At 39.7% G+C, this 21,386-nt stretch overlaps 1 protein-coding gene across 4 annotated transcripts in view; it reads right to left on the reverse strand.

Annotated features, from left to right (window-relative positions):
* ADCYAP1R1 (ADCYAP receptor type I) overlaps nt 1–21,386 on the reverse strand; it is a 135,820-nt gene that overhangs the window by 99,857 nt on the left and 14,577 nt on the right. For all 4 annotated transcript variants that reach the window (XM_079300502.1, XM_079300504.1, XM_079300503.1 and 1 more), the window contains one exon: nt 3,967–4,125. In XM_079300502.1, the coding sequence (XP_079156628.1) occupies nt 3,967–4,017 (51 nt within the window). In that variant the 5' untranslated portion in view covers nt 4,018–4,125. The remainder of the gene's footprint in view (nt 1–3,966; nt 4,126–21,386) is intronic.

Below are 21,386 nucleotides of genomic sequence, written 5' to 3' on the forward strand. Positions count from 1 at the left end.
TTAAGCTGAGCAATATTAAATATGTACCCACAGGAAATTCCAAGTATTAGGTGAAGAAATACATCTGATCAAATTATTCTGGAAGTTTAGAGCACCTGCATTGCAGTTACATTTAAAATTCAGTTCATACACCAAGCCAACTTTGTGAGTCATGAAACTCCTTGTTTCTCAAGTACATTTGGAACCAGACAAAGGAAAGATGGTTTAGGATCCTTTCTCCTCCATAATTTTATGATGACTTTTGTTAATATCTTCCAATTTAAAAAACTAAAACAACATAACTCAATGTTATCAAAGATGAATGGAATGCAAAGTCAATCAAAATGCCAGGTAAAGTCAATTCAGAAAAAAAAAAATAGCTAAAATAGCAACATAAGCATTTAAATCTAGGAAAGCACTTAAAAATGGTAGAAAAAAGTAAAGCTCAAGAATTCCTCTAAAAGCCTTTGCAGGTGTCATGGTGCCTTCAGTCCTGAGTGGTTCATAGGTTAGATTAATGAAGAACAGCCTGGTGAGCACATGAAAAACTGAATCACTCTTGACTCTGACACTTAGAACTGGTTTTAAATGCTCATTTCTAATTATTTCTTAGCATATTATATTCTTGCTGCCTGGTCAGAGTCTATACTTGAAACCACTGGAATGTCCCACTCATGCTTGGTTCTTTTTTTGTCTTTTCTTGATTTGTTTGTGGATGTGGAAATAAGTTTGGGGGCTTTTGTGGGTAAAATGGATCTGACCAGATGTGCTCAGAGGAAAGCAGTATATAAACAGTTTTTTCCAGGAATTTTGTGGAGTCTAAGATGACTCTCAATTGCTCTAATTTTTTTTCAAGTCACATCCACTGCCATGGTAGAAAATGGGAAAAATCTACATGACAGGAAGGTGCCAGTTTGAGGTCACCAGCACAGCACATTAGAGATGGTTCTCAGGGAAAGAGTGTGCCCCAGTGGAGAGAAAGGTGTTACCACAAGAACTGCAAAACAGCAGGGGAATAAATATAAATAACATTATAACATTCCTGAAATTTGAGCTGTGAGGAAAAAAAAAAAAAAATAGGGGTTTAATATGAAATGATTACTATACACAAATTATTGTGTAATCTCTGTGATGGGCTCTGTGTGTGCAAACACACAAATTAAATGGTTAATTTTAATATCTGGATTCCTGCAAAAGACTGCTGTAAAGCCTTAAAATCATAAATAAGATCACAAATTTCACAGAAGCAGCAAATAAAAAGCAGTTTTTTTTCCTATTAGCTCTGGTTTGCTATTTGGTATTTCATTAAGAATTGTTCTTTCCACAAGCTGGAGCTGATCACTAATTATCCAGCTCAGCAACCACAGTTATGTCCTGAAACGTGAGCAATTGGGAATTTGCTGTCCTTCTCCATCTGCCAGGAAGGTCACCCATCTGAGAGCTCAAGAGATTTGTCCTTTTAATTTCCCTTAATTAAAAACTGTTCACCTCTAAATAACAAGACACCTTTGGAGGGTCTCAAGCTGAGCACCAAAAATCTTGAAAATATTGATGGTTGTTGGTCATTTAACAGAATTTTTTTTTGTCTTTTGAGTAATTTAATTATTTTGGTTGCAGTCTGAAAAATGTGTTTGCATGGCTGGGAATTCAGCTTTCCAGTTTCTCCCAGGGCAAGATCCATGTCATCAACACTTCTGTGTCCAAAAAACCAGCATCTGAATTTGAGCTAAACTCCTTTTATAGTCAGGAATCTCACATGAACATCAGTACCTAAATCAGGTTAAATTTGAGGGGTTTTCTCCTCCCCATTTGCTTAGAGGAGGTTTACAGTAACAATTTTGGAGATGTATAATAAAAATTGAACCTTGTCAGTTTTAGTAAGTAGTTTTAGTAAGTAGTTTTAGTAAGTAGTCATTTCTACCTGACCAGGAAATCTAGGGAAGGGTCACAGGAGCCATGATCCATATAAAAATTCCAAGACCATGTATTTGTATGTAAAGAACTGGATTATTTGGATGAACACAACTATGGTCCCAGTTGTAACCCAATCCCACAGAATTTAGCTGAATTTTGCCACATTTCAGATGTGCAGTGAAATGGGCTCTAAATAAGAGCCAAAAGGAAAGAAAATGTATTTTTGCATGTGTTGGGTTGATGTGGCCAGCAATGTTTATTCTGTCCCCATCTGTTGCAGCCAGGTGGGGCAGTGCCCCTGATCTCCTGGCACATATTCTCTGCTAATGGGCCATCTTTAAACCAGCTGGGCAATCATCTTTATCTTCCCACAGCCCATCCTCCCTCCAGGAGATATCTCCTGTTCATGGCCAGTGAGTCCCAGTGCATGACTGATAAAATTCCATCGTCCCACTGGGAGATGCTCCAGCCAGGGGAGGAGCCAAGCCTTTCCTACCCAGAGAAAAAATGAGATTTTGGACACCAAGGAACCTTCTTTCCATTGGATTCCAGAGGAAAGCCAGACCTTTCCACATCATCCCTGGAGCTTCAGAGGAAACTGCACCTTCTCCAGGAGCACTGCTGCAGCTGAGCCACATCTGCCACTGCAGGAGGATGCAGCACCATGGAATGGGACTGTGCCACCACCCTGACTGACTGACTGTGTCAGCTTGGATTCTGGCTCTGGCAGGGTTGGGATTGTTCTTTGTAATACTGCATTTCTATTTTAATATTCCTAGTAAAGAATTGTTATTCCTAATTCCCATATCTTTGCCTGAGAGCCCCCTTAATTTCAAAATTATAGTTATTTGGAGGGAGGGGGTTTATATTCTCCATTTCAAGGAGAAGCTTCTGCCTTTATTGGCAGACACCTGTCCTTCAAACTTGGACAGTGTGTCAAGGTAAAACAAGTTCTGTGTGCTGCCTCCTATGCATTGTAGAAGACAGGCCACATACTTGATATGTAAGAGCAAAAAAAACTCTACAAAAACTGCTGAAAGATGCTCTGGTCACACCACCATCACATTGAATAGCTGTTATTTAAAAATAAAACTAACTTAATGTCATGAATTCTTTAAAATACTGACTATTAAAGCACTAATGTGAGAATATCTGTGTATTAAGTATTTGCATGGAGGTTGTAGAAGGCTCTTAATGGGAATGAGCTGGAGGATTTAAATCCTGTTGCTATTTGTCACTGAATCCCTGTGAGCAATGCTCCTGGAGAAGAGCTGAAAAGCACATTTCTGATCAATGGTTTAACACAGAATTTTGTTGAAATGCTACAAGAGGTTATTGCAAGGTTTGTGTGCAACTCCTCGCAGCTAGAAAAGGAAAAAAAATATCTTTGTTCAGTGGTTTTGTGGCTGTTATGTGAGCAGAGCTGCAGTCACTGTGTGTAGGGACAATGGAGAGTTACAATCCCCAAATGTGTTAACATGGAGTTATTAATGGAAGAGCACGTTGTTTAGTAAGTAAAGACTTGTGGGGAAAATTAATCCCTGTCATCTTCATAAAGAATTGAATATCTTCAAAAAGATGATGAATGATTTTAAGTGCCTTCAGTGCCTTTAGATGCCTATATGTATTGTTTCTTAAAATTGCTCCTCTGAAAAGGGAGGCCTCCAAAAGCACTGCCTGGAATATCTTGAGGTTTAGGTTTCACAGTGGGGAATGAAGGGAATCTCTAATTTTATCCCTCTGTCTGGAAAAAAAAATATTCTTAAACCAATGGATTTGAAATGGAATACTCACTAATTTTTTTCTAAATATTACTTCATTTTATTTTGAATCTTGGTTAAAAACAGTGAACAAATGCCCTCAAGGGATGGACTTGCCCTTCTGAGGATGAGCAGTGATCACAGCCCTAATTCATTAACAAAGGAGGCTGGAAAAGCCTTAACCCAAACTATGAGACCACCCAGAAAAATCCAGAATCAGGGTCAGCAGCAGATCCTGCCCTCCTGGCAAGAGTTGGCCTTGAGAACATGCATTTATACCAGAGCAATGGAAATAAAATCAGTTTTTCCTTACCACAGGAAGCAATACGAGGCTGAAGAAGCAGACCTTCCAGTTGATGGCCATCTTCTCTCCTCACTTTGGACAAGTTTTTCTTGTTAACACTGATTAGGGCTGAAGCACAGGCTCTCTGCAGTTATTTTGGTTGAGGTCTTCACATCAAGGCTCAGATCTCTGCAGCAAAAGAGGAAAATCATTATAAATATGTAAACCATTGAGAAAATGAAAAAGAAATGGATAGAAAATAGAAAACCCAACATTGCACTCAGAGACCAACCAGGCTTTTGCAGATTTTAAAGGTGGGCTTGGATATCTAATTTAAAGCAAAGGACTTTATATGATCAGTAATGTGTCAAAGAAGTGCTGGAACAGGCTCTGTATCTGCAAACACCTCAGTTGTACCCAGGGAGAAGGAAGGGGGGATTATTTTGAATAAGAAAAAAGACCTGTCTGCCTCATCTCTGAAATTGTGGCTTGCCCTTCATGATTTTCAGTTGTGTCTCAATAGGAAAACTGTCTGGGGGCTCCTTAGGGGTCTGGTTCCCAATACAGTTTGTCCAGATAATAAAATCCATTACCAGACTTGTTAAGAACCTGTTAATAAGCTTGTTAATAACCTTTCTGAGAAGTAGAGGGGAAAAATAATGAATTGTAGTCTCAGACTAAAGATCCATCCAGGACATAATCAGGAAGGGTTTATATGAACAATGTCATCCATATCTGTGACTTCCATTGCTTGGCATTTGCCCAGAAAGAATTGAGGACTGGGGGGAAGGTGTTTTATGATTTAGATTTATTTCTCATTATCCTGCTTTGATTTGTAAAGAAAAGATTTGTAAAAGAATTTTTAGAACCAAAGGATGCTCAAGTTTCATACTGACTGCAACACAATGCCAGGACATCAGTATTTAGAAAGGAGAGAGTCTTTCAATTAAAAAATAAAACAGGAAAATTAATCTCTCTCTAAATTTTGGGAGAACAATGATTCATGAAATTCACTCTAAACTGATCTTCTATCCTCACTTGATCAGTCACTCATGCTCTGTTCTGGCATTGAATTTAATTACTTAACTGCATTTCTGATGGTTTATCAAATAATGAACAATTGATAAGATCTCAGCTGAGGAGGACAGCAAACATCCCTGGTGACATTCAGCCTTGAGGACTCAGAATTCCATTAACAGAAGCAAGACAAAACCAGACAGAGGCATTAGCAGCCACTGGATTTGAAATTATTTCCTGATCTTTTGCACTCCTGTGTGCAGCTCAGTCAGAGGAGCCAGAGAGGGTGTGGAGGTTGTGTCCTGTCCTTTCATTCTGTCACTGTAAGGCATCAGGAAATTATTAAAATGCATTGGAAGGGTGGGACTGCCTGAGTAAAAGCTGGACACACACAGGTGCCCTGGGGAAACTGGTGACCTTTACAACACTCTTTTTTACTTTAACCTGGCAATCCTAAGTTTGGAAAGTGGAGGGTGGCTGTTTTCTGTCTTGTCTGAGTTTCAAAAGAGCTTCTAAGGAGACAACAGAACATCTGCAAACCATTTTGTGGCTTTTCTTTCACATATTGCAGGGAAAATAAAAAATCTACTTCATTTTTTGCCTTCAAGGTAGTCATGGAAACCTGCACCAAATACTGGGCTGAGGCCTTGGTGTCATCCACAGAGACTGGAGTGTTTATTAGGGAATAACAGCTTCCAGAACTTCTGCCCTGGACCTGTAGCAGAACCTTTAATATCACTGAGCTGTTCCTGGTATGTATGTCATACATACATTCAGAGTCCTCCTATTACTAATTAAAGGTAACTAACCTCTATTATCAATTAAAGGGCAGTTATCACCAATTAAAGCCCAGCTACCTCCCAAATAAGTTCTACCAGCTATTTTATACTAAAAAAATAAACTTTTTTCTTTTTTTTTTTTTTTTTTTTTTTTTTTTTTTTTTTTTTTTTTTTTAATATAGGCAATGGTGATAAAGCATTACCATTCAGAATTGAGAAAAAGAAATAAATATATCAGTATTGGATTTGGAAGGGAAGCTTGAATGATTATATTTTCTTCTGATGTCACTAGTTCATAAATCCTGTAATTTCATTACTGATGCTTCATGTTCTTGTTTTATCTGCATCTGCCACTGTAATTAAAATTAGTGAAGTCAGAAGAGCCAATAACAGAGGAGTTGCACCTTTCAGTTATGGATAGTTCCTCAAAAAAATCTTCAGTTATCTCTGGTGAAACAAAAGTGCTGTTGAAGTGTCTGAGAATCTGAGAATCAGATTGTTGCCAAAATACAATGGGTTTCAAGCATGGCTGATATACAGGAAGAAAAAAAAAATAAAAATAACATTGTTTTGGTCACCTAGTGACTGAAGAAAATAATTAATCCCCTCTGAAGATGAATTTGTTTGTCCACTGGAAACATTTTCAGTGCCACAGCAGATTCTTTACGAAAGTATCTTAGCTGCTTCAAGAACAGGTTGGAAAAGCTCTGGCAAAACTTGTCCTGCTGCAGGTGCAGCCTCTTCTCTGGAGGCTGATAAAGACAATTCCTCCATGAGAAGCCCACAAGCACAATTTGATAACAGCAGTGAACAAAACCACACAGTGAGACCTTTTTAGCTACCATGGGACTACTCCCAGGGAGGCATAAAAAAAGTAAAAATCACTGCTCAGAAGGATAAAAAGTCCCTGTATCAAATATGGGTAAAATTGTTGTACATCATTGCAGAGTGTACCCACTGGATGAACAAAATGGAGGATTTTTTTTTTTTTTTGATGAATGAAAGAGGATTTTTAGTGGCTTTCCAAGGCAGTTATGAGCTCTTACTGAGATCTCACCCAAAAGAAACCACCTGATCTGCTGGGCTCCTGTTGTGCTCCTCTGGGACCTGTGCCAGTCGTTTGAAAGGAAACCACCACATTTCAAAGCTACCCACAATGATTTAGACCAGTAATTATTTAATGGGAATTCATCATTTAATTAATCTCACTTCAGTGTCCAGGCAGGGCCTCCCACCACATCCTCTCCCTGCCCCATGCCCAGATGTGGGAATCTGAAAGTTTCTGACAATGTGCAGGAGAAACTGAGGTTTTGCAGACTGAATACATTTCAGAAAAGTCAACCACCCCATGCACAGTTATTTCAATAATTCCTAGAGACATGCAGAACATTTTCATATGAGGGAAGAATTACTGGGTACAATATATATGAACAGGTAAGTATCATAAAATCCTAGAATGGCTTGGGGTTGGAAGGAACCTTAAGGATCATCATACCAACCTCCTTCCATGGACGGGGACACCTTCCACCAGAGCAGATTTCAGGTCTTGGACACCTCCAGGGACTGGCAGCCCACAACCTCCTCCAGAGCCTCACCAACATCACTGGAAATAATTTCTTCCTAATATCTAATCTCAATCTACCCTCCTTCAATTTAAGGCCATCCCCCCTTTTCAGGAATGAAAAGTCCCTCTCCAGCCATGTTTTAACCCCACTCTAGGCACTGGAAGGTGCTCTAAGGTCTCCCTGGAGCTCTCTCTTCTCCAGGATGAACAGTCCCAACTCTCAGTTGAGTTCATAGGAAAGGTTTTCCATGCCCTGAGCAGCACAGTGTCTCCCCTGAGGGCTGGAACACTTTTATCATGAACTTGATATTTTTCTACCTTTAGGCTCTCAATGAAAGATGCAAACCCACTGTATTTTATGATTTCTCCCCTATAAGTTTCTAAGTGTGATATTCCAGCTACATCATTTATTTAAAAGGCACAGTGCCCCTTCCGTTGGGAAATCAACCCCTCAGTGACCCAGGACACGTCTCCTAATTTTAGAAACCTGAGAGAGACATCCTCACACATGAGCTCATTGTCAAGTCTCTTTTTATACCAACAGAGAGAAGCAGACATGTTAAGAAAGTGTTTTGTCTGACCCATTTTAACCATGTGCTTTAAACTTCCAGCTCCTGCCCCAGAGTGTGAAGGAATTCTGAACAGCCAGCTCGTTTGTTGACATCTACATTGTGGATATCTAAATCTGGACAGAATAATCCCACCTCCAGTCTGAAATATGTGGATCAGCAATATGAAACCCAAACCAGCCAAGTTTCATCTACCACAAAGGATTGAAGAGGAATTGTATTGTTTTGGGTGTCAATAAATTGATGCTGATCTATTAAAGGCAACAGAAAAGCTAAAAGAAGATTTAATACTAGACAGCAAAAGCTCTACAGCATTCCATGGAAAATGCTCCACAAAGAGCAATCTTACTAAGGCAAAGGAAAATAACATCTTGATCTTTCCACTGTCTTTAATAGAGTAGTTATTTTTTCTTGAAGTTTAAATATTTTGTATTGGTTTTATTTACCTACTTTCTAAATTTGCTGAAATTAAAGCTTCTTCATGGGTCACAGCAGCCAAGGGTCTGACTCTACTTCCTTTAATAAACCAAGAAGACTTTTATTCTCCCTTTGTGTACTTAACTGGGAAAGTCCCTCAAGTCCTTGTTCCCACTCACCAAGTCTGTTGTCAATGACAAAACAGGATTCAAAAGGGCATTGTATCAGGAGGTGGAGAGGTGGATTTTCAGAAAGGATTTACTGCTACAAAGGACAAAACCCTTCTCTGCTGCACATGAGTGTCTTGAAAGTCCCAGGCAAAAATCTCACACCTTTGCCTGAAAGAGATGTCAATAAACAATGTGGATTTTTTTCACAGAATGGTCCACAAGGATGGATGGAGGCTTTGTTCTAATATTGTTCTAACGTGAGCTGATGTGGGAATCTGAAAAAAGGCTGGAAAATATCAATTCATGACAGATATATTCAGGAAGACTCTGCTGGTATCCAGTTTTTTCACTGTGCAGGAAAATTGCTGCTTAAGAAAACAAAATTTAAAAGGGAGCTGACAGAGCTCTAAAACAATTTTGCATGGATATGTTTGAAAGAAATAGATCCAGCTGCTGCCTGGCTTAGACATTTCAATGTTAATAAACAAATCTGTTAGCAATACTCAGTTAATAATCCTTTTACTTTCTGGAGGGATTGGCTTTTGATATTTTTTTTTTCCTTGCATAAAACTCAGAAAACACCTGTGAATTTTACTAGAACTGCCTTTCTAAAAGTGAAGATAAAGGTGTGATTGCAAAAGTAGGAAACTGTAAACTGCAGATGCTGAGACTCGGTATGCAAACCGTTCAGGTGTCCAAATATTTCTATATGAAGTAGGATTATCATCTTCATTTTCTTCCATGAGGACTTTTGTAGGAAATAAATTAAAGTAATGTGGTTTTTCGAGAAGAATGACTGCTGAAGAGGATTCACAGCACTGGGGGGAGGAAGGACCTGTGGAGATTGTCTGCTTTGACCCTCAAAGCAGCGTCAGCTACAGCAGGTTATTCAAAACCCATTTTCAATCAGTTTCTGAATATCTCAGATGTTGAGACTCAACAATTTATCTGATCAACCTCTTTTAGTATTTGACCATTATAAAATGACAAAGTGTTACTATCATGCAGCTGAATTTCCTGGATGTCTGTCTGTGTTGTTGCCTCTTGTCAGCACAGAGAAGAGCCAGGGTCCATCTGCTTTGCACCCTCTCATCAGGTATTTCTACACATTGATAAGATCCCCCCAAATCTCTTCTCCAGGCTAAACAGGCAAAGGTCTCTGAGTCTCTTGTTGTAAATCCTTAACAATCTCTGTGGCTCCCCACAGAACCCACTGTGTTTGTGCTCTCAGCAGCCCAGCCCTGGACCAGCACTCCAGGGCTGAGAGAGAGGAATTATCACCTCCCTTGACGAGCTGCCAAGGCTCTTCCTCTGCAGCTGGTGATGCTTTTGGATTTTATCACTGCAAGGGCACTTTGCTGGCTCAGGATCCACTTTGTGTCCACCCAGATCTTTAGGTCCTTCTCTGTGGAGCTGCTTCCCAGCAGCTGATACCAGCCTGCCCTTGTGCATGGAATTATTCCTCTTCCAGAGCAGTACTTTGCATGTTTCCTCCTTCTTCATCTTTCTGCCTCTTGATCTATCAACCACTCCTCTTAAATTTGTGCAACCTTCGACCCCCTTGCAGGTGCACTCTGCCCCATCCTCCTGATCATTAGTGAAGACATTAACCAGCATTGCCACATCAAAAAGATCTTCACAGCTCAGCTCAGCCTGCCCAGGCTCTCTCTACAGCCAGTGGAGGTGTAGGTAACCTCAGGGAGCAGTTTCTATATCCTAAAGCTTGATACTTTAAGGCCAGGTTGGAGGGGGATTGGAGGGACCTGGTCTAGTGGAAAGTGCCCCTGCCATGGCAGGGGTTGGACTGGGGGACTTTTAAAACATCCTTTCCACCTCAAACCATTCTATGGTTCTATGACACTATGCCTAATTTTGGACAAAGTGGATTACTGCTTTGCAAGAACCAATTTTCTCTTCCTCTGTTTGTTCAGGCCAGGTGAAGGCAAACACAGAAAATTCCATTCCCAAAGTTTGAGACACCAAAGCATTAATGGTAAGCAAAACAGAGCCCTGACTTCCTCTATGCTGCAGCCTTTTCTTACTTTCAGAACTGTCTTAATTCCTTTTATTAGCAGAGCCTGATAACTTCCATGTATGTTTTACTTCAGCTGTCCCCCATTACAATTTTGGTGGAGTGTTGGTTTTTGGGTTTTTATTATTTTCCTTTGAGTGGTTTCAATTAAATTAAAATTCCCTGAAGATATGAGCATTATAATTTGTCCTTACAAAGTACACTCTTTATCACTTCTGTGTAACCTGACAGCTCCTGCATTTCCTACTCCTCTAGCTTTACAGAATTTTCCTAACAAATAAAAAAACCCATCTAAAGCAATTCTAAGGAAGATTTTAGTAAGTGTTGCTCAGCCAATTCAAGAAAGATATCCAAATTTACACTATATAAAGATCTGATTAATTTCTTGGTTATCTGCAAATTATCAGAAACTCTTTGAAACTCTTAATCCTCTATATCCCACCCCTTCATATATGTGGTCATAAAGCCCAGCCTTTCCTGAGCTTTGACAGTTTCTGTTTTTCTGAGACATATGCATAAAACTAAACAAGACTTGTTGTTTTTTTAAAACAAACTCCATTTAAAATGCCTGAATTTTATAAATAAAATAAATTCTTGTGATGCAACAATTCTTCTCCTTCACATTATGTTGCTTCACCAGTACAGATATGATGAGACATTGAAGCTTAATGACATCTCAATTCTGGATATCTGAGTATTTTGACATTGTAATAACTTTGACTGTCTGTTTGATGGAGGTGCTGCTTCAGGCTCTCTGAAAATTCAGGTGGACATGAGTGGGCCATGCATCCAGAGGTCAAGATTTTCCAGCTTATCTTTGCAGTGATAGACTCATGATAGCAGAGGCTATGGAACACAATTCATCCCTCCCTGGGCACAGAATTGCTTTTCTTGGCAGGTCTCCCACATAACATCATCAATAAAATTATTGCCTTGATTGGTATTATTTTCCCTATTGCATTATCCATCAGATTTATTGTGCCCTTTTGTTATTGATGTCCCCAGAGGTCTGGTGAAATGACAAAACTTTTTAACTAAAGGCTGTAGACACTCTGATGCAAACTACCACTCATTCAGGAAGCATCAGGCAAAACAAAACAAAAAAAAATGTAATGTGAGAAGATTCCCTTTTCACAGCAGATCAATTATCCTTTTTAAGCATCTGGTATGTGATACTTCATTGCTAATATGAAATTAATTTGGGATCATAAAGATAGCAATGTGCTGCTCCATTCCAGCAGGGCTTTAAGTGCTGCTTGTCAAGGGCCTTCAGAATTGTTATTCCTCCACCACCAGGAAAACACCTTCTCTATCTGGCATATCAATGTTTTACAAGAACTCCTTGATTAATTTGCTTTCCTTGACTGGTGGTCTGTGTTTCCCTCCCTGGCTGTAGGTTTAAATGTTGTTTTACTTGATCACACTGGAGGTTGTAAGTGCTGCAACCTGCCCATCAACCTGTCCATCCTGCTCTGCTCTGAACCTGCTCAGCACAGGAGCAGACATCTCTCACAGGCAGAGGAAAGAGGAAGAGCAGAGCAGAAAACACAGCTCTGGACCAGAGCCTTTTATTCCCATTGTCTCTGAGGATCTTCCCTGGTCAGAATCATCAAAACAATTCCTTAACTCAAAATATTCTATTTATCAGAGTGTGGTGCCACTGTTAACAGCCTCAATTAGCCCTGTTGATGTGCTGAGTGATTACATTAATATCAAACTGCCTTATAAAGCCAGCATTGCTCCACAGACCTGAGCCAGGCTTCCTGGAAGGTGCTCTCAGCCCTGAGGAAATGCCAAGGGTATCTTTAACAAAAAATTCCACTATTTATTTAGCACAGGATGACTCCATAGGAGTGTTCCTGCAGCTGGTGATGGACCCAAGGACAAGACTCCAGTCTTGGAGCTCCAGCAGCAGCACAGCAAACTCTGTTAACCCTGGGAAACCAGATGGGAGCAGGACAAAAGTAATAAAATAGGCAATGAAAGGGAGTAATCTGTTGGTTTGGAAGGTGGTGAATATAAAGAGCAACTGACTGTATTTCCTGATGCCAAAGGAATAAACACAAGATGGTGTGAAGAAAATAGTCTGAAACAACCTTGGTATTGAGTAAAGGATGCTTGGGAGTGTGGAAAAATGATCAAGTTGTTCAGAGAGGATGAGCAAATGATCTTTCTTTGCCTCATGTGTACAATTCCTTGTCATTTTTCTCAGTGCAAAGTCAGAGGCATTCTGAACACAAGAGCTTGTGTTCACTGAGCACTCTGAGACAGAATTCACAGACAATCTGCTGATGGCCCAGATGAACATCCACATTCCCCCTCTACACTTCTAATCAACATCAAAAGCTTTCATGGGCCAAACTCCAGCCCATCTTGATAAAGGGATAGACAGATATAATGTGTTTCCCAAATTCTCACTGGGTAGAAAAAAAGATACCTCTACTACTGTGATTCCTCAAGCAAATATTGTCAAGGAATGTCCCCCAGAGCAGGCCTGGGGCTACAACCCTGTCCCTTCCATTCTTAGGGAGGTGAAAATCCCTTTTTTAAAATTTTAACAGTTTCACTCTACTACACTGAAAGATAAGACTAAGACACTGCATGAGCATTTAGAAACTGTAATTTTTTATTTCCCTCCTCATGTCCTATTGTACTCCTTTCCCTGCATTTCTGACAGCCTGGGCTCCCAGCTGTGTCCCATATTGTGCTTAATAAACTCATTATGTTTGGACATTATTAGGACCTTCCACAGCACGTGTTCTTGCAACATCAGGATGGAATCCAAGGCACATAAATCAGCCTGTCTGAAAGGGAACCATCTCTATCCATGCTGGCTTCTCTCAGCTGCTTCCACAGATAAGAAATTGCCCTCAGCAGCACATGGCTTTGCCTTGCTCCTCAACAAGGTGCTACTCATCTTGGCAAACAGAGGGCTAATCAAACCCAAAATCAGTTTGGTTAGCTCAGAAAAGCCTGTGTGGAATAGGCACAACTCTGAGAACAGCAGAAGGATCAAATTAAAGAGGAAGAAAAGTGACAGAAATTCAAGTCAGTGATGAGTCAAGAGGTTAAGCTCGGAATTGGAAAAAAGCTTTGGACCATCAGCAGAAAAAAAGGCCTGAAAGTGCCTTCCAGAGAGAGGGGGGGAAGTAAAAATAAACTTAGAATTTTGAGAGGACTCCATATAATATGACTACTTTTTAAACCCATTTCTGTGACACATGGAGACACTGCAGTGTTACAGATACAGATTCCCAAGCACATGGCTCTGTCTCCCACCTTTCACCATAAAGCACGGAGTAAACTCATGTCTCTGCCATGAGGAAAACTGTGATGAGGAAAAATGCATCCCTGGACGTGTTTCAAGGGCATGTGGATGTGGCCCTTGAGCACAGGGTTTAGTGATGGACCTGGTGATTATGATGATGGTTGGACTCAATGATCTTGGGGGTCTTTTCCAGCCTAAAAGACTCTGTGATTCTGAAAGCTCTGACACAAAAGGCAGTCCTAGCCTGACAGAAAGAAATGTGTCTAGAAAAAATATTGTCTAGAGAAAAGAGTCTAGAGAAGATCTTCCTTTTCCTTCCTTCCTTCCTTTCCTTCTTTCCTTTCCTTTCTTCTTCCTTTCCTTTCCTTTCCTTTTCCTTTCCTTTCCTTCTTTTCCTTCCTTTCCTTTCCTTTCCTTTCCTTTCCTTTCCTTTCCTTTCCTTTCACTTTCCTTTCCTTTCCTTTTTTGTCCCTTTTTCCTTTCCTTTCCATTTTCCTTCCTTTCCTTTCCTTTCCTTTCCTTTCCTTTCCTTTCCTTTCCTTTCCTTTCCTTCCTTTCCCTTTTTCCCCCTTTCCTTTCCGTTCCTTTTCCTTTTCCTTCCTTTCCTTTTCCTTTCCTTTCCTTTCCCTTTCCTTTCCTTCCTTTCCTTGCCTTTCCTTTCCTTCCTTTTTCCTTTCCTTTCCTTCCTTTCCTTTCCTTTCCTTTTCCTTTCCGTTCCTTCCCCCTTTCCTTGTCCTTCTCCTTTCCCTTTCCCTTTCCTTCCTTTCCTTCTCCCTCCCCTTTCCTTTCCCTTTCCTTTCCTTTAGCACCTTTCCTTTCCTTTCCTTCTCTTTTCCTTTTGCCTTCTTCTTTCCTTCCTTTCCTTTTCCTTTCCTTTCCTTTCCTTTCCTTTCCTTTCCTTTCCCTTCCTTTCCTTTCCTTTCCTTTCCCTGTAAATATTCAGCTTTATTCATACACATCACTTCACTATTATTCTGAATAAAGTGGCTTTACCACTCCTAGGAAAAAAAAAAAAAAAAAAAAAAAGGCAAATATAAATGAATGGAAGTGATTCATTCCCATGTAATAATCATCTTTTCAGCCAGTGATTAAGACTGTCTCTATATTCATCTTCAATATCTGCCCATGGATCTCCTAGAGAGTTCTAGAAGATGAGCTGGCCCTGTGTGCTCTGTAGGGTGGCAGAATATTGCCCTAAGGGAATTCCTGGGAAGGTCAGAACAATGCAGGGCCAAAACAATTTCATATGAGCAATCACAGACATACAGGTACATGCAGAACTCATTGGCCAATAAATAATGTGTTCTTTTATTTTATCAATTCTTGAGATGTCAAAAAAAACCTAAAAGAAACTCATCAAAGCACAGTTAGATGTCAGTTGTATCTATTACAGCATTGTTTACATTTCTGTCAAATTTAAGCTACTACAGCAACAATCTTATCTGCAGATCCTGTGTGCACAAGACACAATGGAAACTTAAAAAATGGATAATTTTCCTCTCTTGGATGTATCTGTTGAAATGAAAGCTGGAAATCCTGATTATGGATATCAAGCTGTCAGACGATGAAGTTTATAAATTGACAGGATGGTCATCGGATCAGTCACAACCCAACCTGCTATGATTCACATTTCCCTTCTGGTGTCATGTGGAACTGGAACATCCCTGGTGGCTCAGAAAACAATCACAGTGCTATTCCTTTCCACTGGATAACTTTGTCATCATGCATCCCAGTGAAAGCCAGGACATAAACACGTAAATCCAATCAAGCTGAAATCCCCTCTTCTCCCACATGCCCACTGCTCAGTTTGAAATAGGTTGACTCATGTCTCAAAGACACAGTGAAAATGCCTTTCTCCCCATGGGGGGGTTCCTTCAGAGCCCTGGGTGGGAGTTATTCTCATTAAAATGTGAACCTCTAAACCCGAAATAATTTCCACAGATTCCCTGTATAGTCCCTGAGATGTAATCAGCACATCCCATAGAGTTCACAGGCTGTGTTAGATTATCCAAAACTATGTATTTCAAAGCAACAGATTAATTACATCCTATTTATCTATAGTTTCTATCAGGAAGAAGGGAGAGAAAGAAAACTATTTGAGAAACAGCATTAAAATATTCAATCCAACCATTAAAAGATTCAGTCCGACAATTAAAAGTTGCCAAAGCTATACTCAGCATTTTATAGTGGGCAGCAAATTAAGGTTAAAAAATGTGTTTAGCAACATTTTTCTTGTTGCTCCAACCTCCTCCTTTTACTTTTCTCACATCAAGTGTAAATTCTGTTCAGGTCTTCATTCACAGCCACCTTGAGCTTAAAATGGAATTTCAGCTGAGCTGAAATGGCACTGAAAAAACGTGGTTATCACCATATGCCTCTCAAGAATATCAGATAATGAAGTTTTGATCCTTTAGAAACTCTTTTGGACAGAGAATTTTAGCCAAAGATTTCACAGTTTCATCGTGGTGTATAATTTATCAGTTGTCCATTATTCCCCTATTTCCTTTAAGCTCTTGGAGTAACTACCAGAGCAGTCTGTAGACAGAGACAATTTCCCAGGCTGGTTTCTCATGGAAACACAGGATCTGCCCACCCTGGTCAGCATTTGATAAAAACTTTTGAAAATTATCAGAACACTTCCCAATATTCAATCTAAAGAAAAGCAACCTTAGAAAGAGAAAGCTTCATTGGTCTCCAGCACTGGGAGATCCACTTCAGCAGCCTCCAGAGGATGTAATTTATTAAGACAAGAAATCCAGCTGTCCCAAAACCTTCCTTTCTGCATTATTGCTGATCCTCATGGCTGCAGATGGCACAGAGCTACAAGTGGCCTCCTTGGGCTTCCTCATCCCAATAGAGGATTAAAGAGAGAAATAAAGGCAGACCAGGACAAGAAAATAAAGGAGAAACCATCAATGCCATGTGAGAGTCAGTTGGCAAAACCTAGGCAAATTTTAATGGTTTATCCATGCTTTGCCTGACCTTGGAAATATCCTTGTGTTTAAACATGGAAGCAATCCTAGAAATTAGGTACTGGTAGCACAGAATAACTTTGAATTATCTTCACAACACTTTCTGGCTCAGGCCAGTGTGGTGAACTGGAATCTCAGTTTTTTTGTTGTTATTCCGTGGGAATGTATTCTGCACCAAAAACCAGCTTTTCTTTGAAGACACCACTCAAATAAAACCCCCCAAACCAACCAACCAATTAAAAACAAAACCACCAAAAAAACCCCACAAATAAAGAAAAACAAACAAACAAAAAAAAATACCCCACCCCACAACAACAGACAAACCTCAACCAAATCCTCCACATGTAATAGAAAAGGTGATTCTGCATTTTATGGTATTTCCTCCCTCATATCCCAGACTTCACTTCTGTCCCTGGAGTTTGTTGCCAGCTGCAGCAAATGAGGCATGGGATGAGTTTGTATGTTTTTCTGAAACATGTAACTCACTGGGGAAAGCAGGGTAGGGACACAGAAAGGAAAGGAAGAGAATGAGTTTCTCTCAGCAAATAAAACTAAATATGTGATAACCTGGAGTCAGCACAGTGGGAACCTGGACAAGCAGAATAAATTTTCTGCTGGAGTCTGGATTTGATGGAGCACAGAGGACTCTCCAGGGCACAGCTTGTCTGCCATTAGACATGTCCAGAGAGCTGGGTATTTTATTGAAAATTGTTTGATTCAGAAACAGCCATAAAATGAAAGCGCCATGTGAGGCAGAGAATATTTTTTCCAGTAATATTTTGCACATTTTGGGTGTGTGGATGTCTCCCACTTAGATGAAACTAAAATGTTGTGGCATGGATTTAGATGTCTTTTGGGCTGTTTAATTCTATCCAGCACTGCTTGGCATTAATTGATCACAAAATCCTCCTTGATGGACAATAATCACAGGTTTTATGAAAATAATTCTGGCTCATATTCTGCAAAGGAGTGTGGTGTTCTGTGTTATCTTGAAGTCAACAATGAAAATGTTGACAATTTTTAAATCAAAGTAATGCAGGATAATATGAAAACAACCCTTCCAAAAAGCAAAAAAAACTAATAAACAAATCCCAAACCAGGACATTAGGCCTTACAGGTCATAAATAAGAAGGTGAATAAAACCTAATAATTATTCAGTGACAGTCATCCAGCTCCAGTCCAAAAGGCCATGATTAGCATCTCTCTAAAATGGAAATTATTGTGTTTTTCTCTTTCTCCTGCCTTTTTAATGTGTTTCCCAAAGCAAACCAAATGTCCTGGTTTGCTCCCACATGAAGAGACCTCCTCAGGGCAATCCTCATCTCTGCACCAAAAAGCAGCAACTTCTGCAGAGTGCCTTGAGTGAGAAAGGAGGACATTGAGTACTTCACATCAAGGTAACCTCAACATTACAGCTACACACTAAATTAATTTAGCTCCAAGTACCTGCTGTACCTCCTCTGATCTTCAGCATAGGGAATAACACAAAATTCTCTTCTTGACTTCTTCAAAGTGTTTTTTCTTTTCAGCTATTCTGAAGTTAATGGTATTTGTTTGTATTAACTGAAATTGAAATTTCTTCATTAGAAGATGTGAATTCTTTCCTTCTGCTGACCCTCTGTGAGAAATGAAATATTCACCATTGGGTACAAATCCCATAGGAATGTTTCAAACTCCTCAAGGATTCTGTGGACATGTCTGTCCCCACCTCTGGCCATGCTGGGAATGACAAAGTCATCCTGTAGACATCTTGCTGCACTGCTTCCTGTGGGATCTCTGCCTCACCCAGCTTAATCCAGGTGAATTGGCTTAAATATTGGGTTGATTTAGATGGGATATTAGGAAGAAATTATTCACTCAGAGGGTGGTGATGCCTTGGCACCACCCAAGTGTCCAAGGCCAGGTTGGACAGGGCTTGGAGCAGCCTGGGATAGTGGAAGGTGTCTCTGCCCATGGCAGGGGGTGGGAAGTGGATGATCTTTAAGATCCTTTCCAAACCAAAACGTTCTGTGGTTCCACGATTTTGTGATTCTATGAAAAAATAAAGTTTTGCCAGCCAAGGCCAGTGGGATACAATCAGGTAAGGGAATTCCTCAAGGGCTCAGCAGAGATATTCAGGAGGTGCTGATGAGATGGTGGAGATGCTGGAGGTTCTGGTGTCTTCAGGGAGATGCAGGGCTCCAAAATATCTGCATGGACATCACACTTCCAAACTCATGGACTCAAGGTCTTCCTATGACCCTATGGGGTTTCCCCCCCTTTTTCTTGTATCTGCTATTTCTTGCTCTTCATGTTTATGACTTTAACTCTCAAACAGCAGATTCATTTTGTCATTCTTGACAGAGCAGGTGAATCTAGGTCTTAGCAATGCTTATATTCTAATTTTCTGACTGGAAACATTTTCCTGTAATAAAATATGCAACAAATTCTCCTGCTCTTTAATTTGCCATTTAATCGATGTGTTTTCACATCATGCTCAGTAAATGCTGCACTGTCAGTTTAATTTGTTCAACTCTGTTTGTGCTACTTGTTTCCACCCCTCCTTGCTTTCCCCCTCCCCAGTACATTACCAACATATCATTTTGCATCCCATATGGGATTTCTCTGCTTTAACCTAGTAAATCTTTTAATTCCTAATTTGGTATTCTGCTCTAATAGATTCACCCATGAAAAGAGCCCAGAAGGCTGGAGCTAAGAAAAATCACTTTCATTTTCTCACATACTATTGAGTGGTTTAATGTAAAATACACATGCAGTGCACAGTTTGTGATCTCAGTTTTTATCATCCCCATATTGCAGAGCTGAGTCAAACCTGATCAGGTTTTTGATGAAGGGATAAAGTTTCAAGTCTAGGCTGGAACCACTTAATAATGGTGAGATACTGAAAAAGAAGTAGTTGCATAACAGCAAGGAACAGTTCACAAGAGAGACTGAAATTTGGCTCCAAAGCACTGGTGTGAAATGTGGAACCAAGTCATCCAAAGCAGAACTTAGAACTTAATTAACCTTGCTGCTTTGCTATTAGGGATCTCCATTTAAATTAATGATCCAGATTAAAGTGTTAAAATAGCAAATGGACAATCTATATTTAATCATAAATGCTATTTCTATTTGTCAATTACATTTTTAGCTTTTTTTTTTTTTCCCCACCCTGAAAAAAGGTTGATGATAACTGAGTTGGGAGACAAAGTTTGGAATTAATATTTTAAAAACTGGGGAAGGTATTTCAGGAACATTTTAAGTGGATATATACTTTAATTTTTATTTTCCAATTATTTTTCCGTGTTGTACTCTGTCATATGGTTCATTCTGATTTATTTTCTAGCAATTTATAACTTAATCAAGAATTACTGTCTAAGAATTGAACAGAAATTAAAAGCACGTTTGGAAATGCACACACACAATGTTCTAAGACCCCCTACCCTGATGGAAGAAGGAAAAACAAAGTTGCTCATGACATTGAAATTTATTGAGGATTACATGATGCTCTGAACAAAGAAAGAATCATGTGGTGTTAGTGAATTGACTGTACTGCTCCTGGACAAAGAGTTCTTCCCAGTTAATTATTAGTGTTTAAATTATAAGCAGAGATATTTTAGTCTCTTTCTGCTGTTAATAAAAAGAGCCTGACACCTCCGTGGCATGAATCATATTTTGACTTCAGTCACTCTTTTGTCTCTTTGGTTAAAGATGAAGCCTGTACTGAGTGCCCTCCTAATTCGGAAATAATAGAGTTTGTACTTTTATTTTCCATTTTCTTCCTCAGTTTCACAACATGTTGTGACCTCTAATGGTTCTCCCAGCTCACAGATTGTGTCTTTTCATGAGGGTTTCAGTCAGCCTTGTTTTCTTGGAAACCAAAACTAAATTCCTATGAGTGTTCTCAGGGTCTTTAATTGCCAGGATGAAGAGTGGTGTTCACCCTGCATGGTTTGTTCAGAAAAGAATAAAAAATTTGGTTTTATTGCTACAGCAGTCTCATTTTTCAGCTAATTCCAGGTCATTCTCTTGCAAGGACATCCCATCCCTGGAAGTGTCCAAGGCCAGGTTGGACAGAGCTTGGAGACAGTGGGATATGGGAGATGTCCCTGCTCATGGCAGGGGGATGAAATGAGTTGAACTTTAAGATCCCTTCCAACCCAAAACCTTCTAGGATTCTATTATATTTTCTTCCCTTCACCCCCAGATAACATTACAAATATTTTTTTCAAAATCTACTGCAAATGTTGACAAATATGGATGTTGATGACTTTTGTCAAGATTTGTCTCTAAGCAGGATTTGGTGTTGGGTTTGGTTTTTTGTTTGTTGTTTTTGGGTTTTTTTCATTTCACAGCCTTAATTTTTCATTTTACAAGCCTAATTTTGGGGGTTGGTGAGTCCCTTCCATGGCAGTGGGATTGGTTTTAAGGAGTGTCCACCCTCCACGTCCCCCAGCATCAATGTCACAGGCATGACCTCCCAACTTGCTATCATTTACTGGACATTTTTAAAATCCTGCAAAGTCTATTCCTTCAGGCTGTCTGTAGATTTAAGAATGCCAACAGTTTTAAGACATGATAAACAAAAATTCTGATATGTCAACGTGAGCTACAAAAGGAGAAAAGAAAGACAACCCAGTAAAAAAACAACCCTTCTGAAGAAAAGTGCCAGTTGTACTCTGA

This window comes from Erithacus rubecula (assembly GCF_903797595.1).
Source record: "Erithacus rubecula genome assembly, chromosome: 3".
Lineage (NCBI taxonomy): Eukaryota > Metazoa > Chordata > Aves > Passeriformes > Muscicapidae > Erithacus > Erithacus rubecula.